General features: G+C 44.0%; 1 protein-coding gene across 3 annotated transcripts; it reads right to left on the reverse strand.

The window, feature by feature from the left end:
- Position 1: 1 nt before the first annotated feature.
- Positions 2-16,113, reverse strand: si:ch211-154o6.3 (uncharacterized protein LOC563854 homolog). Of its 3 annotated transcripts, XM_021562210.2 has the most exons (14): positions 15,893-16,113; positions 15,691-15,800; positions 14,326-14,444; positions 13,482-13,717; positions 9,691-9,814; positions 9,291-9,412; positions 8,127-8,213; positions 7,870-7,959; positions 7,197-7,285; positions 3,906-4,125; positions 3,653-3,775; positions 3,269-3,434; positions 802-890; positions 2-336 (listed from the first exon to the last, which is right to left on the reverse strand). In XM_021562210.2, exons 2-14 carry the CDS (start codon positions 15,784-15,786, stop codon positions 248-250), a joined length of 1,650 nt encoding a protein of 549 aa, XP_021417885.1. In that variant the 5' UTR covers positions 15,787-15,800; positions 15,893-16,113; the 3' UTR covers positions 2-247. The 3 variants fall into 3 exon arrangements, with proteins under 3 accessions (XP_021417885.1, XP_021417890.1, XP_036803953.1); XM_021562215.2 differs by lacking the exon at positions 15,691-15,800 and having other exon boundaries at positions 15,893-16,085; XM_036948058.1 differs by lacking the exons at positions 15,691-15,800; positions 15,893-16,113 and adding an exon at positions 15,261-15,536.
- Between the last annotated feature and the right edge of the window lie 1,343 nt (positions 16,114-17,456).

The raw sequence follows: 17,456 nt of genomic DNA on the forward strand, positions 1-17,456 counted from the left end.
GTCACAGTATGACAGCTTTATTGCATACATGAAACGACAACATTTACATAGAAAATGATCTGTCTCTCGCTCGCACTAACTCCCTCTCCGTATGCTCTCTTTCCACCTCCGCCACTCTCTCAATCTGTCACACACCCCCCCCACCCCCCATCGTTCTCCTCTGTCCCCCTCACTCCCTTCCTCTAGCCTTCGTTACTTCGCTGCGAGGAGCAGCGTCTTGGGCATGGTGGCGGCGAGAAACTTGCTCTCACTGGAGAACACAGCGAAGCCACGACGTTGAGCCCGACTCTGGTGCATCTTGGGATGTGTAGTCCTCTTCTTTGTCATCATCGTAATCTACAGTAATGTGGGGAGTCATAGTTAAACGCGTTACATCCTTTTCCAGTTCATGCTCTTTTAAAAAGTTGACATGTTCAATCTTCAGGGCTCGATTCAATCTGTAGCGCTGAAGATCTTCGCTGTAGGTCATTTCCGATTGAGCCCGACATATGCAGCGTTTGCCGTGAATGCATCGCTTTTACATTTCTACCCCTCTGTAGCGCAGGTCTTCAGCGCTACGGATTGAATCGAGCCCATATCTTTATCAAAGCGATCAGTCTTGAAGTTACTTAGCTATAATCTTACAGCTACTTTTTGGGGTGTGATTTATATAGATTTGACTACAGCTGAAGCTAAAGGAGACACTTTGAACCAATGGCTTCTTGCAGTAGAAACCCTTTGAGACGTGTTGCTTTGAGTTTTTCCTGATCTATGTATATTACTTGTGTGTGTGTTTCAGCCCGCTGTCACCCCCCTCCTCACCATCACTGTCCTCCTCGTCCTCGGAATCTCCCTCTGATTCTATCAGGGAGGCGTCCAATCGGTTGTCTCGCTTCGTTGTGACATCACCCCTGTGACAACATCACCATTAGAAACTGGGTGGTTCGAGCCCTGAATGCTGATTGGCTGACAGCCGTGGTATATCAGTGTACCACAGGTATTAAAAAACATTTATTTTTACTGTTCTAATTATGTTGGTAACCAGTTTATAATAGCAATAAGGCACTTCTGGGGTTTGTGGTACAGTGGGGCAAAAAAGTATTTAGTCAGCCACCATTGGTGCAGGTTCTCCCACTTAAAAATATGAGAGAGGCCTGTAATTTTCATCATAGGTACACTTCAACTATGACAGAAAAAATGAGAAAAGAAATCCAGAAAATCACATTGTAGGATTTTTAATGAATTTGTTTGCAAATTATGGTGGAAAATAAGTATTTGGTCAATAACAAAAGTTTCTCAATACTTTGTTATATACCCTTTGTTGGCAACGACAGAGGTAAAATGTTTTCTGAAAGTCTTCACAAGGTTTTCACACACTGTTGCTGGTATTTTGGCCCATTCCTCCATGCAGATCTCCTCTAGAGCAGTGATGTTTTGGGGCTGTTGCTGGGCAACACGGACTTTCAACTCCCTCCAAAGATTTTCTATGGGGTTGAGATCTGGAGACTGGCTAGGCCACTCCAGGACCTTGAAATGCTTCTTACGAAGCCACTCCTTCGTTGTCCGGGCGGTGTGTTTGGGATCATTGTCATGCTGAAAGACCCAGCCACGTTTCATCTTCAATGCCCTTGCTGATGGAAGGAGGTTTTCACTCAAAATCTCATGATACATGGCCCCATTCATTCTTTCCTTTACACGGATCAGTCGTCCTGGTCCCTTTGCAGAAAAACAGCCCCAAAGCATGATGTTTCCACCCCCATGCTTCACAGTAGGTATGGTGTTCTTTGGATGCAACTCAGCATTCTTTGTCCTCCAAACACGACGAATTGAGTTTTTACCAAAAAGTTATATTTTGGTTTCATCTGACCATATGACATTCTCCCAATCATCTTCTGGATCATCCAAATGCTCTCTAGCAAACGTCAGACGGGCCTGGACATGTACTGGCTTAAGCAGGGGGACACGTCTGGCACTGCTGGATTTGAGTCCCTGGCGGCGTAGTGTGTTACTGATGGTAGGCTTTGTTACTTTGGTCCCAGCTCTCTGCAGGTCATTCACTAGGTCCCCCCGTGTGGTTCTGGGATTTTTGCTCACCGTTCTTGTGATCATTTTGACCCCACGGGGTGAAATCTTGCGTGGAGGCCCAGATCGAGGGAGATTATCAGTGGTCTTGTATGTCTTCCATTTCCTAATAATTGCTCCCACAGTTGATTTCTTCAAACCAAGCTGCTTACCTATTCAGTCTTCCCAGCCTGGTGCAGGTCTACAATTTTGTTTCTGGTATCTTGGCCATAGTGGAGTTTGGAGTGTGACTGTTTGAGGTTGTGGACAGGTGTCTTTTATACTGATAACAAGTTCAAACAGGTGCCATTAATACAGGTAACGAGTGGAGGACAGAGGAGCCTCTTAAAGAAGAAGTTACAGGTCTGTGAGAGCTAGAAATCTTGCTTGTTTGTAGGTGACCAAATACTTATTTTCCACCATAATTTGCAAATAAATTTGCAAATACTAAAAAAAATGTTTTTCTCATTTTGTCTGTCATTGTTGAAGTGTACCTATGATGAAAATTACAGGCCTCTCTCATCTTTTTAAGTGGGAGAACTTGCACAATTGGTGGCTGACTAAATACTTTTTTGCCCCACTGTTTATGGCCAATATACCACAACTAAGGGATGTATCCAGGCACTCCGCGTTGTGTCGTGCATAAGAACAGCCCTTAGCCGTGGTATATTGGCCATATACCACACCCCCTCGTGCCTTATTGCTCAATTAGAAACCGACAGCCCATTATTCTTGTTATACTGTGGCCTGGGGTTATCTAGTGATTAGCATCACCCCCTCAGCACAAATATGAAATGTAGTTTATTTGATAATTAAAAGGTGTCAGGCTGTTCTAGCCAGAAGGTTATTTCCACTGTGGTACTCATATGTCAGTAGCCTACAAGCACGGGATCAAATCCCAGTTCCATCGCTACTTTGGAAGAAACTCTCTTCTCTCTTCCCTGTTATTCTACACTATTCTACACATATGTTAAACAAACAAAAAAAACACAAAAAAGAAGGGAGACCCCTCTCTTTTACAAAAACGACAAATACATATTATTCAACTGACATTGGTTTGGTGTAAAGTACATAAAGAAGTGAGGTGAGGGGCACATGAGTAATAGTGAACTTTTTGTCAGGTGCACCCATAAAGAATTTCAGAGTTCTATTAAACTGCAAATCATTAAAACATCAGATCAGTATTCATTGACCTAGAGGAGTACTGACAGAAAGGTGTTGAGCCCACCTCTGCTTCCCGGAGCTGGGGAGCTGCTCCCACACCGTAAGGGCGCGACCTCCGGTGACCCAGCGGTGACCCCCACTGCCCGTGAGCCACGCCGCAAAGCAAAGGATTCTCGGAGCATCCGCCCAGGTCAGCGAGGCCAGGTACCTGCACTGAGGTAGAGAGAACACTGGGAGAGATGGAAGGAGAAAAGGGGAGAGAGAGAGAGAGAGAGAGAGAGAGAGAGAGAGAGAGAGAGAAGGAAAGAAGGAGAAAAGTAGATAGAAAAAGTTGATGAAAACCAAAATAGATTTAGGGAACAATGCATTCTATGAACAGCGTGGCTCTATAGGTTGGCAATTGTACCATAATATTCAGGGAAGAACCAGTTGTGTTAGCTTTACTCACAGTTCAAGGTGCTTTCCCCATTTGTCAAATCATAGCATGAGCCAATGAGGAGTCCCCCTGTCTGATGTACACAATCTGTTACTCCAGCGATGCTGCTGTGATTGGTTAGCCTGGACACGGTGCCTGTGGTGATTGGACAGAGGAACTGTAAACATCAGATAGTACACAGATCTGTAAGGTCTAGCACTGTACCATATTAAGCTGGCTCTTCTATATAGTGTGCTCATGCACACACACGCACACCGCTTCGCACCTGTCCTCCAGTTGAGAATCCTAAGGTTGGCTCTGCCGTAGGCAACGAAGAGCCTGTCACCACGGGGACTGAGGGTCAGACGACCTTCCTGACTCCCGCAGCCCGTTACCGTTGCGTCCCAATGATGTAACAGCTGCAGGGGGTCGCGGTTGGTGCAGAGCCCCTCCCACACAGACACCCCACCCTCTGCTGAGCTGCTGAACACCAGGGGACCCTGGGACTGTGGAGGATAGATAGGGGGCAGTTGTCATGGAGACTGAATGCAGTGGCTGAATACAATGCATGGATACGGTGTGTGTGTGTGTATGTGTGTGTGAGTGCATGTGTGTGTCTGTGTGTGCATGCCTGCGTGGTTTCACATGGTTTCGCATAATTTATGAACAAATGTGGGGATGGTGCTTTCACTGCTTTGGCTTAAATGTGTTGAGCATATAACACTACATAAATGTAAGTCTTAAAGGCCCAGGGCAGTCAAAAACGTGATTTTCTTGTGTTTTATTTATATTTCCACAATATGATGTTGGAACAATACTATGACATTGCCAAAATTATGATAATGCCCTTTTAGAGTAAGAGCTTTTTGAAAAGGCTGCTGAAAATGTCAGCCTGTTTTGGTTTGGTGGGATAGCGTTTTGGTATGTCTGGTATCAAATGAGTTAATAGACCAATAAGAAAGACAGTTCCAAATCTCTCTTCCAATAACAGCTAGTTTTCAGTTTTCCCCTCCCCACTCAGACCACTCCCAGACAGAATTGGCTCTTTGCTAATTGAAAACAATCACAGTAAGGTACTTAATTGTTACCAAGAAATGATTTGATATTGAGATAACCCAGCTGCATTGGACATTTAAACTATGTATTAAAACAGCCCCCAAGGAACATGTATACAGTGCCTTGTAAAAGTATTCATACCCCTTGGCGTTTTTCCTATTTTGTTGCGTTACAACCTGTAATTTAAATTGAATTTGGATTTCATGTAATGGACATACACAAAATAGTCCAAATTGGTGAAGTGAAATGAAAAAAAAAAGCTTGTTTAAAAATAATAATAAAAAGAAAAAAAAGAAAAAGAAAAGTGGTGCGTGCACATGTATACACCCCCTTTGCTATGAAGCCCCTTAATAAGATCTGGTGCAACCAATTACCTTCAGAAGTCACATAATTAGTTAAATAAAGTCCACCTGTGTGCAATCTAAGTGTCACATGATCTGTCACATGATCTCAGTATATATACACCTGTTCTGAAAGACCCCAGAGTCTGCAACACCACTAAGCAAGTGGCAACACGAAGACCAAGAAGCACCCACGAAGACCAAGAAGCACCCATGAAGACCAAGAAGCACACACGAAGACCAAGAAGCACCCACGAAGACCAAGAAGCACCCACGAAGACCAAGAAGCACCCACGAAGACCAAGAAGCACCCACGAAGACCAAGAAGCACCCACGAAGACCAAGAAGCACCCACGAAGACCAAGAAGCACCCACGAAGACCAAGAAGCACCCACGAAGACCAAGAAGCACCCACGAAGACCAAGAAGCACCCACAAAGACCAAGAAGCACCCACGAAGACCAAGAAGCACCCACGAAGACCAAGAAGCACCCACGAAGACCAAGAAGCACCCACTAAGACGAGGAAGCACCACCACCACCAAACAAGTGGCACCATGAAGACCAAGGAGCTCTCCAAACAGGTCAGGGTAAAGTTGTGGAGAAGTACAGATCAGGGTTGGGTTATAAAAAAATATCAAACTTTCAACATCCCACGGAGCACCATTAAATCCATTAAAAAATGGAAAGAACATGGCACAACAACAAACCTGCCAAGAGAGGGCCACCCACCAAAACTCACAGACCAGGCAAGGAAGGCATTAATCAGATAGGCAACAAAGAGACCAAGGATAACCCTGAAGGAGCTGCAAAGCTCCACAGCGGAGATTGGGGTATCTGTCCATAGGACCGTACACTCCACAGAGCTGGGCTTTACGGGAGAGTGGCCAGAAAAAAAGCCCTTGCTTGAAGACAAAAGTAAGCAAAGACGTTTGGTGTTCGCCAAAAGGCATGTGGGAGACTCCCCAAATACATGGAAGAAGGAACCCTGGTCAGATGAGACTAAAATTGAGCTTTTTGGCCATCAAGGAAAACGCCATGTCTGGCGCAAACCCAACACCTCATCAACCCCTGAGAACACCGTTTTTCATAGGCAGGGACTGAGAAACTGGTCAGAATTGAAGGAATGATGGATGGTGCTGGGAAATTCTTGAGGGAAACCTGTTTAAGTCTTCCAGAGATTTGAGACTGGGACGGAGGTTCACCTTCCAGCAGGACAATGACCCTAAGCATACTGCTAAAGTAACACTCGAGTGGTTTAAGGGGAAACATTTAAATGTCTTGGAACAGCCTAGTCAAAGCCCAGAACTCAATCCTATTGAGAATATGTGGTATGACTTAAAGACTGCTGTACACCAGCAGAACCCATCCAACTTGAAGGAGCTGGAGCAGTTTTGCATTGAAGAATGGGCAAAAATTCCAGTGGCTAGACGTGCCAAGCTTATAGAGGCATACACCAAGAGACTTGCAGCTGTAGGTGGCTCTACAAAGTAAGGAATTTCGGGGCGTGAATAGTTATGCACACTCAAGTTTTTTTTGTGTGTGTCTTATTTGTTTCACAAAAAAATATATTTTTCATCTTCAAAGTGGTAGGCATGTTGTGTAAATCAAATGATACAAACCCGCCAAATATTTGTTTTAATTCCAGGTTGTAAAGGCAACAAAATAGGAAAAATGCCAAGGGGGGTGAATACTTTCGCAAGCCACTGTAGTCCATTTCTGATCCTCTATCCTCGCAAATATAATGTATTTATTTTTGAAAGTAACGACGAAAAGAGCACCGAATACTCTTTTGGACTTCTGTGGAATCTATATATCTTAATTTATTTTACATTTATTTCCACACTGCCTACAAGTGTGTAACATATAAGGAGAACAAGATATTTGGTCCATCGGGCTGCCATTTTTGTTTCTGCCTCAGCCAATTTGTTTGGCGTGACAACAACTAAGTTGGCTAAAGCACACACATCTGTCAACAGTACGGAAATATTTGCTTTAATTTCAACAAGGCCTTGATGAAAACACAAGTTTTTGATCATTTGGGCAGAAAACTAAAATTAGCATTTGTTATTGGACCAGTTTCAGTCCATTTTCTTCCGTTTGAACACAACCATAGTTACAGAAGCACAATAGCTTAAAAGCCTAGAATGTGACACTATTGGCTCTTGATTATGGCAGCCACCTGTAGGGAGGTCACAGCCTCCTCATGGGCGTTGATTGATTGACAGTTGTCCATGGTTTGCCAGCTCCAGGCCTGGACTTTACCCCCATCTGCAGACAGAGAGAGGGAGAGGGTAAAGAGTGAGTGAGGGAGAGGGAGAGAGGTTGATAGAGAGAGAGAGGGGTGAAGGGAGAGAGAGAGAACGAGATGGAGTGAGAGATGGAGGGAGGGTGAGAGTATGGGAAAAGAGAGAGGGGAGGGATGGTAAAAGAGCAAGAGAGAGAGAGAGAGAGAGAGACAGGGAGAGAAAGAGAGGTTAAGTAGGCCTGACAGTTGCTGGCAGACATTACTGATGTCTTGCATAAATACCTGTGAGCTTGAGTCTCCTCACTTGTCTGCCTCTGTCAGTCTGACGACACTTACTGTCAACTGCAGGGTTAGGCAACCCTGGTCCTGGAGTGCTGCAGGCACTTCATGTTTTTTATTTAACCGACATGGAAGACCAGGTGTGTTGAATTTAGGCAATCACTGAACTGATCAATTAGGCTAGTTGGAACAAAATCCTTCAGTACCTGCGGCATCCCAGGAACAGGGTTGCCTACCCCTGATCCACTGAGTCTGTCATAGACACACAAACATATACGTACCCCCCCACCCCCCCCCCCGCACACACAGAAACTGCATCCACTCAAACCTGATCCTGTGATGATGTAGCCATCGCCTTCAGGCACAAAGCAGAGAGCAGTCACCGCGTTAAAGGTGTAGATGGACTTTACACACTGGCCTGGATGGAGAGAGGGGAACACTGATTTCATTGTCCACAACACGCACAGGGAATTACGTAGGCACACACACACACACACACAGACGCACACACACACAGACGCACACAGGGCACTCACCCAGACAAAGCTGTAGGGCTCAGACTGTGTATGTACGAAGTGAACTAACCAGTGCTTAAAGCCCAGATCCTCACACAACAGTCCGCTGAACCACTCAGGATGAACCTCTCCTTGTCTCCCAGAGACAGTTCCCAGGCTAGAGAGAGAGAGAGAGAGAGATTGACAGTAGGGAGGAGAGGGGGGGGGGGGGAAGAGACAAGGGGGTGTTGAAATGAAGAAAGAGATGGAGAGAATATATGGGGGAGGGAATTATAATCATTTTATTTGTTGTCATTGTACAGTTCATAGTCAGTATGCATATAATTATCGTCCATGTTGTTATTGATTTAATATGATGCGTTCCCGAGTTCTCGTCTTGGTAATGTAAGCCTGACTTATGCCAAAGTAGCTCATGGAATCAGAGAAAAAACCTGGAGAGCGTGAGATAGAGATACGGAGAGGGAGAGCGTGAGATAGAGATACAGAGAGGGAGAGCGTGAGATAGAGATACGGAGAGGGGGAGCGTGAGATAGAGATACGGAGAGGGAGAGCGTGAGATAGAGATACGGAGAGAGAGAGCGTGAGATAGAGATACGGAGAGGGAGAGCGTGAGATAGAGATACGGAGAGGGAGAGCGTGAGATAGAGATACGGAGAGGGAGAGCGTGAGATAGAGATACGGAGAGGGGGAGTGTGAGATAGAGATACGGAGAGGGAGAGCGTGAGATAGAGATACGGAGAGGGGGAGCGTGAGATAGAGATATGGAGAGGGGGAGCGTGGGTGGAGAGACAAAAAGGGCAGAGAAGTTCAAGTAGTGGCACGATCCCTCCTTCAGTCAGAATGAGAGTAACCCAGAGTGTCTACTGCTGCTAGTTCTCTCTGTGGATTTGACCTGATGAACTAAAACTATAATTACACTGCCTGAAATATAAGGGTGTGTGTGTGTGTGTGTGTGTGTGTGTGTGTGTGTGTGTGTGTGTGTGTGTGTGTGTGTGTGTGTGTGTACATGTTTTACTATATTTGTGAGTACCAGCAGTCCTCACACGAATAGTAAACCGGTCCTCACTTGTATACAGGCTATTTTAGGCTTAGGGGTTAGAGTTAGAGGTAGTGGTTAAATTTAGGGTTGGAATTAGGGGTAAGGTTTAGGGTTAGGAGTTAGGGTTAGGATTAGGAGTTAGGGTTAGTATAGTAAGACATACTGTAGGTGTGTGTGTGTCCGTCCATTCCCTACCGAGTCTCCTACAGTATTCAGGCGGAGGGGCAGATAGACAGGTGACTCCACCAGTGTGACCTCCCAGATTCCGCTGCTCGGTTGCCGTAGGAACGTGCCACACCTTTACTGTTGTGTCTCGACTGAGAGAGAGAAATAGAGAGAGATGGAGAGAACAACAGAGTGAGATGAAATGAGTGTGAGAGACAGAGAGAGACAACGAGAGACAGAGAGTGAGAGCAGACAAGCTTGAAGTAGATCAATAACACTCTGTTCAGGCGAGAATGGCTCTCAGTGTAGGAGGAGAAAGTTAGCATATTAAGAGTTACAGAGAGAGGAGGAGGGAGAAAGAAAGAAATAAATTAATTGAATTATTCACAGTTATGCGATCTATTATTAAATCGGAGAATGACTCACTTACCTGCCGGAGATCACCAGGTTGTCAACAGCAACCACACAGGTGACGATGTCACTGTGACCCTCCAGCGACCTCAAGCGAAACTTGGCTTTCTCCCATGATGCTTTGAGAGATGTAAACTCGGCATCTGAAAAAAAGGGACCCATCATAATCACCATGAACCCAGAACCCAAGTCTTGCGTGAACTTCTTTACAAAGGGACAGATTCAGACTTGTACGCCTTTCTTATGCACTTCTCAGTAGTTGGTATTCAGATGTGTGTGCGTAACGGGCTTTGCGCAGGTGCGTAACGGGCTTTGTGCAGGTGCGTAACGGGCTTTGTACAGGTGCGTAACAATCTTTGTGCAGGTGCGTAACGGGCTTTGTGCAGGTGCGTAACGGGCTTTGTGCAGGTGCGTAACGGGCTTTGTACAGGTGCGTAACGGGCTTTGTACAGGTGCGTAACGGGCTTTGTACAGGTGCGTAACGGGCTTTATACAGGTGCGTAACGGGCTTTGTACAGGTGCGTAACGGGTTTTGTACAGGTGCGTAACGGGCTTTGTACAGGTGCGTAACGGGCTTTGTACAGGTGCGTAACTGGCTTTATACAGGTGCGTAACGGGCTTTATACAGGTGCGTAACGGGCTTTATACAGGTGCGTAACGGGCTTTATACAGGTGCATAACGGGCTTTGTACAGGTGCGTAACAGGCTTTGTACAGGTGCGTAACGGGCTTTGTACAGGTGCGTAACAGGCTTCGTACAGGTGCGTAGCAGGCTTTGTACAGGTGCGTAACGGGCTTTGTACAGGTGCGTAACGGGCTTTATACAGGTGCGTAACGGGCTTCGTACAGGTGCGTAACGGGCTTTGTACAGGTGCGTAACGGGCTTTGTACAGGTGTGTAACAGGCTTTGTACAGGTGCGTAACAGGCTTTGTACAGGTGAGTAACGGGCTTTGTACAGGTGCGTAACGGGCTTTGTACAGGTGCGTAACGGGCTTTATACAGGTGCGTAACGGGCTTTATACAGGTGCGTAACGGGCTTTGTACAGGTGCGTAACAGGCTTTGTACAGGTGCGTAACGGGCTTTATACAGGTGCGTAACAGGCTTTATACAGGTGCGTAACAGGCTTTATACAGGTGCGTAACAGGCTTTATACAGGTGCGTAACAGGCTTTGTACAGGTGCGTAATTGGCTTTATACAGTTGCGTAACAGGCTTTATACAGGTGCGTAACAGGCTTTATACAGGTGCGTAACAGGCTTTATACAGGTGCGTAACAGGCTTTATACAGGTGCGTAACAGGCTTTATACAGGTGCGTAACAGGCTTTATACAGGTGCGTAACAGGCTTTGTACAGGTGCGTAACAGGCTTTGTACAGGTGCGTAACAGGCTTTGCAGGCATGGTTCCATTGCATGCGCTGAATACATTTAAATCAATCGCTGAAAACCCTTCCACTTGATGGCCGACAGACTTCCCCTGGAGTTTTCATTCAATAGGGGTTTCAGTACATTTATATAAAGCCATCCCTTTAAATTTGATGTACCTTCAATTAGAATTTAGTTTGACAGACTCACTAGAATATATTGAGAGAACTGTTCCCGAAAATTAGGGATCAATGAAAGAAAGCCATGTAAGTACACAAATATTTGTCTCCTTCTCAGCACCAATTGGTCGATTTAAAAATACTCTTGATCTTTTTAGGGTTCGGAAAGCATTTATTTAAAACAGGTTTGGAGAACCTTTACGCAAGAAAATATATTGGTGAATCAAAAATACAGTGGTTTGATTCCTCCTGAAAGTTGCCATATTCAATTAATCAATCCATGAAATATTGAAAGGTGAGAAAAGTGTACAATAAGGGTTGAAATGTAGTCCTATAAATCAATACTTTTTAAAATGTTTTCTGTTATTTTAGCAGGTAAGTTGACTGAGAACACGTTCTCATTTGCAGCAACGACCTGGGGAATAGTTACAGGGGAGAGGAGGGGGATGAATGAGCCAATTGTAAACTGGGGAGGATTAGGTGACCGTGATGGTTTGAGGGACAGATTGGGAATTTATCCAGGACACTCTTACATACTCTTACGATAAGTGCCTTGGGATCTTTAATGACCTCAGAGAGTCAGGACACCCGTTTAACATCCCATCTGAAAGACGGTCCCCAATCACTGCCTTGTGGCATTGGGATATTTTTTACACCAGAGGAAAGAGTGCCTCCTATTGGCCCTCCAACACAATTTCCAGCAGCATCTGGTCTCCCATCCAGGGACTGACCAGGACCAACCCTGCTCAGCTTCAGAAGCAAGCCAGCAGTGATATGCAGGGTGGTATGCTGCTGGCACTGTGATGAGAACAGTCCAGTCGTTGTGAACCGTGCCCCAGTCTCCAAGTTTAAACTGCTGCATGTACTGTATGTATGGCCTGCAGTCCATAATGATTCCAATAGGATACATGTCGCAAATGACTGCACAACTTGTAATACGTTAGCCCAATATGATCCACAATTACTAGCGATCCTCAGGAACGTGACAGAGGAAAGAAAGGTAAATTAACTGTGTAATGGAATGATGCAAAATGTAAGGAAACAAACACTAAAGTGACCGTTAAAAATATGTGTGGGTATAACTGACAGTGGCTTCCGATAGTGGCGAATATTTAACATGACACAAATTGTAAAACACACAGGAAAAAAAGTAGACGTAATTCAAACACTCTAGAAAACCAGAAATCAACTCTAGGTTTGGTGCTATACTCTCCTTTGCGGATGGCTACAGAAGCCTATAGTTTAGGTCTCCCAACGTTATTCTAGCAAAGTTATAAGGCCTTCATTTTATAAACGTCACTGTGGGAAAGTTGATATATGGATATGCGTTAGTTTGCTGCCATCTGACTGGTTTCACATTTGTCTCCAGCGATTATCAGTTCAAATAGATCTGAAAACATTGTCATTAATATTTACAACCCCCTTATCTAAGCGGCTTACTTTACCTGGATCTTACCAACAGCTCTTATCAATTTGTAAATTACAGTGTACGGAGAAATTACAGTGCACGGAGAACGCTGACATTTCAAACGGGAAAAAAAGAACAAAGATGTTATTCCACTTGGAACCGACAGGTTGCTCGACCTTATTCATCGTTACATCGCGCATAAAGGGGATGGCATTATGAGGGAATGAAGTCAAAACTGATCTAGGATCTGTTTTGCCTTTGAGATCATAAAGAATAAGACAGGGAGGGACCAGGGCAAGTATCCACAAAGTGTCTCAGAGTAGGTGCAGACCTGGAATCTGTCTATACAATCTTATTCAGTATGACCTAAAAGGCTAACCTAATACTAGATCAGCGCCCCTATTCTGAGACACTTGGTGAATACAGGCCCTGGCCTCCGGCCTGATCAGGGACATTGGGAGAGACTATAATAGCCATGGTTGACTCAACACTTCTCTAACCTTAGTTGATCAATAACTACTGTACACGTATTTGTCAGCTCTAGAGCATGAAACTAATTCTGTTTCTAGGAAACAAACAGTACAAACAGATCAGGCTTGTGTTCAGTAGGCACGAAGCTGAAGAAAACCGTCTGAAACAGGTAGGTACGATCTGAACTCATGAAATGGTAGTTTTGGTTTGTCGTTCTGAAGCGTTTTGCTACAGTGTGCCAACAGTGGACCCTAATGAACACAACCCAGGTGGGAAAGACAGATCGATATTATTCTCTTTCCTTCAATCACAGTACATTTGTGAGATACCAATGAGTATGAGAATGTGTCTACATAATCTAACAAACCCTAGTTTAAAGATAACCCCACCTTCCTGGTTTTCCTTGGGGCTTGTGTCGGTCACAGCTAGACAGGGCTCTGACTGCTCTTCCCCTGCTCCTGTCTCTCTCCGTCCTCCTGTCTCCTCCTTTCTTCCTGTCTCTCCCCTTGTTACCGTCTCCTTCTGACTGCCTGTCTTCTTCTGTCGGCCTGTCGGCTCTGCTTCTCCCTTGGGGATCTTGGTAGCAGAGGGGCTGTGTGATGGAAGAGCCTCAGAGGTGGCTTCACTGTGCCCGAGCAACAACAAAAAAACACACCAAACACCAAGAGTGAATTGACAGTGCAGTCACATTCAGGAAAATGTTATGTGCACAGACATACAGAACAGTGCATAGGCTAAGCCATAGACACACAAGCAAGCTTACAAATAAGGATAATCCTTTATTACATTTCTATAGCACTTCAGTACAAGTATAATCTCAAAGTGCATAAATATACAGTTGTCGCCATGGCGTGGAAAAACAGATTGATGTTGTCGTTGTGTCTTTGATTAACAGATTATCACTATCATTTTCATTATTGTTTATACTACTTTGTGATAATGACATTTACCCTGGTATTCCCTTGATATTTCAAAGCCCTGGGAGAGTGTGCCCAGTCGTAACTCTATGGAAGGAATCCCTAAGTGATGGCTACACGACGTTCTATCCCCTCTACTACTCCAATACATTAGGATGCCTTGAAAGAATGACTGACTGACTTTGACCTATGTCGGCTAGACTCAAGCCAGATCAAAGCATCAAAGTGAATGTTACAGCTTGTGAACAGGGATGTTAATCTCCCCTATCTCCCTCTAGCTCTCCCTCCCTCTCTCTCTCTCTCTCTCTTTCCTTACACTTGTCTTTTCATCTTCTCATGTTTTCCTCCTCCCACAATCCCCGGAGTTTGCTGGGGGCCAGAAAGCTGCAGCAGAAGTTCAGCCAATCTGGTGCGGAGCTCCGCCTTCCTGGAGATCTGAAGATGGAGGGGGGGGGGGGCTTAGATTTGTTTGAGCCCATAATTTAGGTTAATAATAACATGCATGACCGTAGAATTCTCCCTGGGTACGTCTCAATAGTCCAATGTTGCTCCTCCTTCATCTGTACTGATCTGAGAAGAGATGGACTGATAAAAGACAGTGAGTAGACATCCGTCCATTATAGTACTGTCACCGATCCTATGTTTCCAGATCAAAGCAGATGAAGGAAAGGAGACAAAACGACCACTGTAGACTATTGATATGTGTCCCCCAATGATTTGTATAAATCCTGAATGACTGACAGGGGGCACTGTATTGAAGCCACCGCTCCTCAATTGTAAAATAATATTTCGGAAGCTACTGAAATGTATTTATTAATGTTCATTTTTGACACAATTATTATATTACAGGCACCTTAATGTATACTTTCAAATTATATTATGTGAGGTAAACATAATTTAAAAAAAATAAAGATCTACAAAGTATTTATTTTTTTGCGAGCAGTAATGTTACTGTCCCCACTACAATATATATATTTTTAAATACATGTAATTTTGTCCTAGAAACAATTAATTGAAATACTGCAGAATTCCATTCATTCCTATGGAGGTCTCCTGCTAGGGAGTGCCAATATGGCCGACCGGTGGGTTCAAATCTTCTCACAGCATCAGCAATCCAAGGTTTATAAACGCAACCCCCTCCCTACAGTTTACAAGGTGATTCAGATTGCCAAAACCCCAATGACACCAAATCAAGATTAGAAAGGAATGATACATCTCGACACAAGAGAAGGGTATCATTGTTATGCTTACATTTGATGTATTCAATTAGTGCCAGTGTAGATGAGGTTGATCTAAAACTCGTCCAAAACCGAATGAGAACGCAAGTTGTTTTACCACTAGATTTCCGAAGATTGTGATCTAGCGAGCCTATGCTCTATCTCACATGGGTGAAATGATTTAATGATCTGCTGTTCAGTCTTGGTGTGCTCCAGCTAGGTTGGCCTCAATTGAACTCACTCACGACCGAGACTGTAATCATATAAAATGTAACCTGCAAGATTGTATTGGAGGATTAAGGTGCTACATCAAGATCTCTCTTGGGAGCGAGTACAGTCATATCCGGGAGTATTAGTACCAAGGGAAATCTATTCAGGATTGTTGAATAAGCACCGGTGCGCTCATGACACGACTGATATTAAAACTATGGCTGAAGATGAGAAGTGAAAGTCGTGTTCTGTACCTTAACTCTTTCTTCTGGAGTGAGAGATTGAGAAATGTTGATCTCCAGATTCTCAATCTGTCTCAATTTCTTCTGGAGCTTTCTCACCTCCCCCATCTGAAACCCTTAATCTACAAGCACCAACAACTGTTCCAGATTAGTATGTCTACAATGTTTCACTAGGCTTGTGGGTCATGCAACATTCATGTTTAAGTGTTTCTACCGTGTTTCACTAGTTTGTTGTCCTTTCTCTGCCCAGTCAATCGTTTCCATAGACGTGTCTCATCGCTGATGACAACAATGGTGGATAGCCTGTGTGAGCGTGTTTGAGGGGATACATTTGAGCAAGGATCTGCGCAAATTCGCTAATCTTCACCACATAATGAGCAGTGGTTTTTCCCGGGAGATGATCTATGTAGATCAGTGATCCTGCGCAGTCTGACTGCAATGTAGTAGATCTCAAACAAGCACGGGCGCTTTGTTAACTTCTTCTCCGGTCTCCCGGACGGTTACCGACATTGCTCTGGTTTACAGTGACACTAGGTGGAATGGAGAGGAACTTAATTTACAAAAATCCAAATACCAAGGCAGCGTTTCATTTTTATTACGTGCTCCCTCATTTCGACCATCGTTCACTTTTCCCCTATAGTGACTGATTTGATAAGATTTAATTTGGTGTTATAACTGAATAATTATTTATATTCAGTGTATGAGAATAGGACTTGGTCTTCAATAATTCCGTTTGTGAGATAAAACATTTAAATAGCAATTTAATTCAATAACAAATAAGTGCTCAACCATTACGCCAATTTGCACCATTTGTTATAATTAGTTGTAATAACATCCATAGTAAACATTATGTATATGTCTAGTCTGTGTATAGTGCCTAGAAAAGTATACCCCCCCCCCCCCCCCCCCCCCCCCTTGGATTTCTTCACATTTTATTGTGTTACAAAGTAGGATTCAAATAGATTTAGACTAATTCTCCTCTTTGGCAACTATCTACATGAAATACTCTATAATGTCAAAGTGGAAGAAAAATAAAACACTACTATACCTTGATTAGATAAGTATATACCCCCTCAGTCAATACATTTTAGAAACACCTTTGGCAGTGATTACAGCTGTGAGTCTTCCTGGGTAAGTCTCATAAGAGCTTCAAGCTTTGTCAAGGTGTCGGGGATTATAGCTAGACAGCAATTTTCAAGTCTTGCCAAGCAGATTTAAGTCAAAACTGTAACTTGGCCACTCAGGAACATTCACGGTCTTCTTGGTAAGCAACTCCAGTGTAGATTTGGCTTTGTGTAGTAGGTTATTGTCCTGTTGAAAGGTGAATTCCTTTCCCAGTCTGGTGTAAAGCAGACTGAAGCAGGTTTTTCTCTAGGAGATTGCCTGTGTTTAGCTCCATCACATTTATTTTCATCCTGAAAAACTCTGCAGTCTTTGTCGATGTCAAGCGTACACATACCATGATGCAGCCACCATCATGCTTGAAAATAAGGAGGGAGTTACTGAGTGATGTGTTGTGTTGGATTTGCCTCAATCATAAGGCTTTGCAGTTAGGCCAAAATGTTTATTCCTTTGCAGTGTATTTTTTCCCCAGTATTACTTAGTGCCTTGCTGCGTACATATGGATGTTTTGGAATATTTTTTCTGTATATTTGTATTATTCTTTTCACTCTGTAAATTAGGTTACTACAACTCTGTTGATCCATCCTCGTTTTTTTTTACCATCACAGCCATTGAACTCTGTAGCTGTTTTAAAATCACCAACGGCCTCATAGTGA

Source organism: Oncorhynchus mykiss, chromosome 2 (assembly GCF_013265735.2).
Source record: "Oncorhynchus mykiss isolate Arlee chromosome 2, USDA_OmykA_1.1, whole genome shotgun sequence".
Taxonomy (NCBI): domain Eukaryota; kingdom Metazoa; phylum Chordata; class Actinopteri; order Salmoniformes; family Salmonidae; genus Oncorhynchus; species Oncorhynchus mykiss.